Source organism: Cygnus atratus, chromosome 6 (assembly GCF_013377495.2).
Source record: "Cygnus atratus isolate AKBS03 ecotype Queensland, Australia chromosome 6, CAtr_DNAZoo_HiC_assembly, whole genome shotgun sequence".
Classification (NCBI taxonomy): Eukaryota; Metazoa; Chordata; class Aves; order Anseriformes; family Anatidae; genus Cygnus; species Cygnus atratus.
Window position 1 is genome coordinate 19,548,152 of NC_066367.1, and position 8,878 is coordinate 19,557,029.

At 53.0% G+C, this 8,878-nt stretch overlaps 1 protein-coding gene across 1 annotated transcript; it reads right to left on the reverse strand.

The window, feature by feature from the left end:
• Positions 1-4,931: 4,931 nt before the first annotated feature.
• Positions 4,932-6,433, reverse strand: SP5 (Sp5 transcription factor). The gene is made up of 2 exons (XM_035536776.1): positions 6,383-6,433; positions 4,932-5,984 (listed from the first exon to the last, which is right to left on the reverse strand). Exons 1-2 carry the CDS (start codon positions 6,431-6,433, stop codon positions 4,932-4,934), a joined length of 1,104 nt encoding a protein of 367 aa, XP_035392669.1.
• Positions 6,434-8,878: the final 2,445 nt, after the last annotated feature.

Sequence of the window (8,878 nt, forward strand, 5' to 3'; positions counted from 1 at the left end):
AAATAGTTGGAAAAAAAATGAAAACAAAAAAAGAGATTCTATAGTGAACCATAAGATCTGAAATTAGACTAGGCATTATACTTTTGTTTATCATCCCTCAGTACAGGGATAAGCTGACAAGATCTGTGAAATCTAACAAGGCTAATTTAGAAGTGCCTAGATGTTGTGCAACTACTCGAATTGAGCAATGTATTTACCCTATTTATGAAGTCTTGAGTGGTCTGTCAAAATGCTTGAAATATCACTGAACAGCAGAACGGGTATTTTGTCTGATATAAAAAACGCAAGAGACCAGCATTTTATACTCCCTATTTCTTCAGTATTCAAGGCTAATATTAGATAGGTGAGAATTTGCAAGTTAAAATCATTAGTTTGTAGTTACTTTAAAACTTAATGCAATCCCTTAAAATCTGCAAATAATTTAATGTTTTCAAAAAGTTACATCTGTAATTTAGTATGAAAAGAATAATCACTGTGACAGTTTTAGGAAGGGCACGTCTCTCAATGTAGTTTGAAAAAAATGCTGCATCAGAATGCTATTCAGTAAAGACAGAATTTTACAATAGGAAATAAAGAAAGCTGGAAAGATATGGTGACTGGATAAAGAAATATAGAAACTTATAGGAGAGGATTCATTCAGAACAATGTAAAAAATGGTCTAAGATAACTTAGAACACCGGCCTGTATTCTGATACTGATTTTATGGCCAGTTTCCCATTAAAGTAGAATTCTCAATATTGTAACTAGCAGATCAAGGGTTATTTTTTCAGCAAAAGCCAGCAGTTTTGATACACGTTTTAACATCAAAGGATTTAAAAGAAAATCCTTTACCTTTCTTTAAACAAAAGCATCAACACCATGTTCTGTCATTTTTACTTACCTTAAGAAAGATGCATCTTTCTTTTTACTTTATCTTCTGATGTACCTAGAAAGCAAATTTTTAGTAACTAAATTTTTATCCTGCATTTTTTGTAATAGTAGTTGAGGAGCTATGAAATACAATGTTATACATTTGTGGGATTACCCCTGTGAAAACCTGGTTAGTCAGGACCAAAAGTTGAATCTTGCAACCCTGTCTCAGGTGAAAGTCATATTCACATCAACATGAAAAGTCTGTTGTGATGAAACTCAGATTAGGGTCACATGATTTGGCCCTTAACTAAAAATAATGTGATGAACAATATGTTAAAAACTTATCTGAAGAACTTTTTTTTTTTAAATATTCTCAACTTAACAGTTTGCCTAAGTATGAAAGTTACTTTTCAACACAGAAAACATCCCAAATCTCAAGTTTTAAAACTATATCGTGACTTTTTTTTTGGTTGAGATTAATTAACTTCAATTAACTATGAGATGAATTAGTTTATTTGATGTGTCTATTATACCAATGACATTTAAGATTTAAAATTCAGAACTGAATTGACCTTGAACAGCATATGTACTCAAAATGTGTAATTAAAAAGAATATTAATCATTTAATTTTATAAAATGAACAGCTGTTCTAGTTGATTGGAAACAGCTAAAAGTGTAAAATGTATTTTGTGAATGCAAAATTAAAAGTTAATTTTATTATAGAGTGCAATTTGCCAACTAGAAATAAATTCTTGAGATGTAAGCAATATATTTTCGTAATGCTCTACCCATATATCAGAAAGGTCACATGTATATTTAAATGCCATATTACTATAAAAGTTTAACGATTTCAATTGAAAAGCTATCACATGATTTAGCTATTTAGAGATGAATATGAAACAGCTATGATTGATATGCCCTCTTTTTCCAATGAACTATTTAAAAGCTTTAGTAAAATAATGTTTTATTAAATATAAACTGTTACTTTTACTTACCTTGTGTCGAGGATGCCTAATTCTCTGTTTTTCCATGGCTTTTTTTTTTAAACTGTTCTCACAGATTAAGATTTTTAATTAGCATTTGACATCATGGATTTTCAATTAAATGCATCTCTCATGATAGATATTTAACTAATTTTGATTGTACATATTTTTAACCTGTGCACTTTCATGCTTTAAATGCAGATATTATACAGACATTATACAAGGTGCAAAGGCTACAACATCAACATGATATACATACATATATATATTTAATCATTTACCACCCTCACTCCCAATATGGTGCTGGCACTATAGCCTGGGATATAGTTATTGGTTAAAGCCTAAAGTGTGGGTCTGCAAGTAACTGAGTGAGTGGTAAAGCCGTCAGCGTTTCAGTACAAGTTCTGTCTTGAGAACTGAGTAAGAACCCAAAAGATTCTGGCTAGACCAGTCAACACAGATGCTGGGTATATTCAGTTTGTCATCTAACTGGAGCAAAAATCTTTCCATAATGGCCATTTCTTTCCAATGGCCAATCTTTCCATAATGGATTTTCCATAAATCACGATAATTATTTGGCTATTTTCTGCTAGTTACATCTGCTCTAGCAGAGCTGTTTCCTAGTTCTTACTCAGGCTAAACTTGTGCCAAAACGCAGCCCATCCATTGTTTCACCTTACGTTAATACTTGCTCTTGATCTTGGCACTTAGCAGGGAAAGGCCATTCTCCTGTGGCAACATCCAAATATATTATTATATCCTGTTAAGCGGATCTTTCATACTCTGGGATACTGTCATTTTCCCCTCTCCTGAGATCAACAAAAACACTTTCCATTACTGTTCATTTTAGGTAGGTCTGGTCTGTACATAGAACTGAAAGGCTATTTAGTGAAACAAACTATTTCTAAAGCAGTTTTGAATTCTGTAACGTTACATTCTTAATGTAACTTAATCTCAAAGAAAGGAAGGAGGTTGCCCCTGATTGACAGGAAACATTTTAAAAAGCAGAAACATTATGCTATTCTAGATGACATATTTAAGTGTCTGTTGTAAATGGGATGCATTGTTGTCTCAACGACTTTTTAAAGTGAGAGCTTCTGGATTGGGTCCCTTATTGCCTCCGTTGCTGGTGCTCCTTCTGTATCACTAATTCACTATCGTATCCTTCAACATGCTTCTAGAGACTAAATCTCTGGCAAAAGAGTGCTAACCAGTGATGCCAAAGGTATTTTGCTCAATGCTTTCTATCACAGGACAGCTTACAGAAGGTTCTGTAGTAGTAAAGCAAACAACTGATTGTTTTTTAATTATTTGACCCTAAGAATTTGGGGTGAGAAATTAATTCAGAATGATAAACACTAAAATATTGTTGAATAGCTGTACTGTGGTAACTGTCCATTAACTTCTCATTATTTTAGATGTGAGAGCTCTACTGGTATTGTCTCATCTCATTATTTCCTGAGAGAATATATTCTTTCCAGTATTTAAAACACATATACACACATCGGTTTTACACATTCTACTGCGACGAACATTTATCAAGTTGCTGTTTCTCTTGACTCAGAATTCCGTGGCCAAGGGGATCTCTGTAATTATGGCTGTGCCAAAGCTTGTTTGACAACTGCCACCACAGGAACCCATCTGCGGCAGTCTGGCTCCGGCTTAGTCCGAGTGAAGTTTCGGGCAGCTCTTCTTGTTTGTCTGTCTCATTAGGCAGCCAGAGAATAGAGCTGACTTGGTGAAAATGTAAGGCGAAAAAGCATATTCTCGATGTTTAAAAGCCAGATTTAGCAAATGATTGATCAGGTTCCTCATCGGTTTGTTTTATACAATTTTCAGTCAGAAAAAGAAATAGGGAATTCGCTACAGAAAAATACCCATTATTTTCAAATAACTTTGCCAACGTTAATGTAAACCTAAACTGACACGATGCCTAAAGATACATAGGAAACCCTAAAAGCTCTGACTACCAAGTACTCTGGAACATAGCTTTGGGCCGAGCACCTTCCCCTTAGCAGCAGAGAGGCCGCCATTTTGGCACATGGGGAGGAGGGCAGGCATTTTACCCTTAAACTCCACAGGTCTGCCCACAGGTACGATACTGAAGGCACGTTTTGGCAGTGCTGCGCTGCAGACATGGGAAGGGAAGGGAAGGGAAGGGAAGGGAAGGGAAGGGAAGGGAAGGGAAGGGAAGGGAAGGGAAGGGAAGGGAAGGGAAGGGAAGGGAAGGGAAGGGAAGGGAAGGGAAGGGAAGGGAAGGGAAGGGAAGGGAAGGGAAGGGAAGGGAAGGGAAGGGAAGGGAAGGGAAGGGAAGGGAAGGGAAGGGAAGGCTGCCTCCGGCCCTGCGGCCTGGCCCCCGAGACGGGTGTCCCTGCCTGCCTACCTCTGCTCACAGCCAGAGCCCGGCCCGCAGCACGGGCCCGCACAGTGACTCCCAGCGGCGACTCCACGTGCTCTCCCTTTACGCTCACGGCTCCACGTGTAGGGAAAAAAAAATAAATAAATAGAGCTCGGGCTGGCCGCGGGAGCTCCCGGAGGTGTTTCCCTGGAGCGGCTGCCGGGCGCCTCCCCCGTCACGGGGCGCTGCGCTCCGTCAGGGGCACGGCACGGCCCGGTCCCCACGCGCCTCAGCGGGGAGCCCCGGGGCGATCAAACGACGGCGACTCGGCGGGACGTCCCCAGCGCGGCCCCAGTGTTAACGTATTTATTGTTTTCACGCTGCAATCGCGGGTCGCTTTACAGAAACATCTCATGCTGGGGCCCCGCACGGAGCCGAGGAGGAGGAGGAGGGAAGGAACACTCGTGTCCGAACAGAACCGTTAAATAACCTGTACACCAAACGCCAGTCTTTTCCCCTGAAAGCACCGAGGGCCGGGCCCCGGGCTGGCCGCACCGCTCCCGCCCCAACAGCCGCGCCCCGAGCGGCAACGGGGGGAGGCAGCGCCCGGACCGGCACCGGGACCGCCACCGGGGCCCCGCGGCTCCTCCCGGCGCCGTCCGCGGCCGGGCTCCCGCTCGCCGGGCCCGCCACCAGTCCCGCCGCCGGCCGCCCCCTGCCCCGGCTCCCTGCCCCCGGGTCCCTGCCCCGCGCGGCGGTCACAGGTCGCGGCCGTCCTCCCGCTTGACACCGTCCGCCGCCGCCTTCAGCTTCTTGTTCTGGTGGGTCTTGACGTGCTTGGCCAGGTGGTCGCTGCGCATGAAGCGCTTCCCGCACTCGGGGCAGACGAAGCGCTTCTCGCCCGTGTGAGTCCGCAGGTGCCGCTGCAGCTCGTCGGAGCGGGTGAAGCTCTTGCCGCAGAAGAGCCAGTTGCAGACGAAGGGCCGCTCGCCCGTGTGCCAGCGCAGGTGCGCCTTCAGGTGCGACGTCTTGCCGTACACCTTGCCGCAGCCGGGGATGTGGCAGATGTGCTGCTTCTTCTTGCCCGGCTCCGCCTCCGGGGCGCTGCCCGCGGCCGACTGGCAGTTGGGGCAGCGGCAGCGGCGGCACCTCCTGGCCGTGGCCGCCAGGGGAGACTTGGTCTGCAGCAGGGCGGCGATCTGCGTCTGGTACTGGGCGAAGTCCGAGTGGCCCAGCACCAGGCTCCGCGGCAGCGCGGCGGCGGCGGGGAAGCGGTGGCCGCAGCCGGCCGGGGCGCCGGGCTGCTGGATGCTCCACCAGGGGATGTCCTCGGGCGGCGGGTTGGGCGAGAGCTGCCGGCAGGGCTGCGCCGGCGGCAGCAGGTTGGAGTAGCCGGGCGGCAGGGCGGCCTGGGCGGCGTACGGGACGTAGGCGGGGGGGCAGCTGGCCGGCAGGGCGGCCATGGAGGAGGGCAGCATCTTGACGGGGGAGAACTCGTAGGGGTAGGAGGGGTCCGCCGGGGGGGTGAGGGGCAGCTCGTGCGCCCCCCCGAAGGAGGGCTGCAGGTGGTTCTTCTGCGGGGTCAGCCCCAGGCTGGGGTGCGGCGGCGGCAGCCCCCCCGGGGAGTGCGCGGGCATCTCGCCGCTCCACGGGTGGAAGATCCTGGAGGGGGATCCCAGCGTCGGGTCGTAGGAGACCTGCAGGAAATCCGAGGGCGGCGCGCCCGGCTGTCCGATCCGGCTACAGGTGGCGGCCAGAAGAGCCAGCGGCGAGTGCTTGGCCAAGTCCGGGGAGGCGCTGGGGGTGCGGTCCTGCGCGGAGCGGGAGGCAGGGGGGGAGAGGAGCGCGTTACTCGCCGCCGCCGGCCCCGCGGGAAACTTTCTGCGCCCCCGCCCGCCTGCGCGCTCCCGTGAAGCCCCGCCGCTCCCCGCACGGCAAACTTTCCGAAGGCACCGCACGCCGAGCCGCCGGGACCGGACCGGCTCCGGCACCGGCGCCCCCCGCCCCGGGGCCGCCCGCACCCCGCTCCCGCCCGCGGCCAGCGCCGCGGCCCCCGCGCCTGCCCTGGGGGCTGCCCCCACCCCGCGCCCCCCGCCCCGGGGCGCTGCCTGGGGCCGGCGCCGTGCTCCCCGCGGCCCTGCCCGCCGCCCCCGGCCCGCCCGGCCGAAGGAGCCCCGGGAGGGAGGCGCCCGGAGCCGCGGGTACTGACCTGGAGGAAAGCCTGGAGGGAGTCGTTCCGGAGGACGGCCACCGCGGCCATGGCTACTGCGCCCGGGGCGAGGGGACGGCGCCGGGGCACTGCCGAGGCATGGAGACGCCGCGGGGAAGGCGAGGACCCGCTTCGCTTCGCTTCGCTTCCCCTCCGCTCCCGCTCCGCTCCCCTCGCCTCCGTGCCTGTGCCACCCCCCCCGCGCCGCGCGATCTCCGCGGCCCGTCTGCCTGCACCAGGATCACCTCCAAGAATTTGATAAGGACTTTGCTGGGCCGCCAGCCAGTCAGAGGGAAGATTTATGGCTTTGAAGTTTGCCGCTACCCAATCATCAAAGAATAGCGGCTCTTTCAGAAGCGAAAGCAAATCCTTTGAATCCACAAAGCTCCTATGGTGTGTTTGTTGGTCTGGATAAAAGAACTGATTATTAGGGGGGATGGGAAGGGAGGAGATAAAGGCGGGACAATTAATGAAGTAATCACTATGTGGGAAATGTATATACACAAATAATTGGATTTTCTTGATCAAAGGACCCCTTACCGCCTGGAGACCCTCGCACTGGATGTGCAAGACACTGGATCCCCCCCCTCCCTCTTCGCGGTGATTTTTTTTTTTTTTCTCCTAAGGATGTGTGGCAGAGCCCTAAAGTGGCGACGTGGCTTTGTTATCGCCCGAGAAATCTGCCTCCGGATTCCGCTGCCGGTGTTTGACGGCCGCAAGTAACAGCAGCGGCCCGGCGAGTTCACCTGACGGGGCCGCTGGGTCCCGCTGTAGAACTGCCCGGCAGCGGGCGGCAGCGGCTCCCCCCGCGCCCCGCGGCCGCAGGGACGTGTCCCCGCCGTGACTGCGCCGCGCCGAGCCCCCGCCGCGGCTCCGGTCCCCTCGCGCTCAGCCCGCGCTGCCGGGACCCCCCCGGCTGGCAGGGGGCCGCGGGGGGAGCGTCGAGCCGGGGCTCGGCAAAAGGACGGCGGGGGCGCATCGGCTGTGGGAACCGCGACGGACAGACAGACAGACAGAGCGAGCGAGCAGCCAAGAAGCGGCGCGGAAAAGTTTCCTCTTCCCTAGCGGGTGGCACAGGCGCGATTCCCTTACACGAGGAGAGGCGGCCGGGTCGGCTGCTGCTGGCGGCGGGGCAGGGGGGCAGCAGGCGACACCCCCAGCCAGCCCCGGCCTGACCCCCCTCCCCGCCCGGCCCCTGCCGCGAACCCCGCTGGGCTCCAGGGCCCCGCTCCGCCGCCTTTCGGGTCCCCACGCGATGTACCCGTGCGGGGGGGACGGAGGGCGGCCCCCCGGCCATCCCCCCCCCCCGGCCCGGCCCCGCGCCCCGCTCCCCACCCGCTCCGAGGCCGTGGCGAAGGCGCGGGGCGGCCGGGCCGGGGGGGCCCTCGGAGCTGCGCGCCCAGGTAAGGCGATGCCGCCCGCGGCCGTCGGGTTCAATTGTATTCACACCGCCGCGGGAGTCCCGCTAAGCGCCAGCACGCAGAGATCGTTATCTGCCCTTCCTGTGGGAACAATCGCTGTCCGCTCAAAGACTTGCAAGAGGCGCAGGGCTGGCCTCAGAGCGCGCCCTTTGAAGGGATCACAGCGCCCGGTCCTCTCCACGGCTCCGCCTCGAGGCCCGGCGAGAAGCGAAAGCTCGGCCCGTGCGGCACGGCCCCGGCCCCGGCCCCAGCCCCGAGGCGGGCCGCCAGCCTCTTGGCCAGCACCGGCTAACACCCCGGGACCACGAAAAGGAAACGAAAGGAGCGTCAGGAGGTAGTGCAGGAGCCCCCCAGCCTTTAACCTACATTATTTCCCCAGATATCTCGGTTAACCAAAATGGTTTGCCATGTTACAAAAGAGTTAGTGGAAAGTTGGGCAAGTTTCTACACAGATGCCTTACTACGGATGCCATAAATCTGCATCCAAGAAAGTACATTACTTAAAAATCGAGAATAATTTCTCATTTCTGGAAGAAACCAATGGGCTGAATAATGAAACGTTGCAGTCATAATTTTCTGTACAAATAATTAGTGTTCAAACTCGGAGCATTTCAGTCTCTGAAATGTATTCTTAATGAAGTGATGTTCAGGGCTGTCATTAAAAATGCAGGGCTGGAAGATCAAAGTACAATATTTATTTTAGAAATTTGTTTCAGTTATCAGGAGATACAGGTATCAAGGCCAAATGTCAATTCAGTTACACAGAGCTCTATTTCTCCGAGAAAGGGGCTGCCTCTCCATCCCAGCGTAAGGCAGGGAGGCAACGGGCTGGGGAGCCAGGCTGTAGGGCTCCTGGGCAAGGGGCGGCTTGGAGAGGGCAGAGCGGGGAGCCCCTGCTTTGCCCCCAGGCAAAGGGGTGCCCGATGGCCTCCAGGCATCCCACAGAGCTGTGCCCCTGCCTCGCCCTGTCCCTGAGCCTCCCGCAGGCTGGGGGTCCAAGAGGCCTCGGTCCCCCTGTTCCGGCTCAGCTGCCCATGACAGGTGGCGGGGGGCCGATCCCCCTCACGGAAACAGC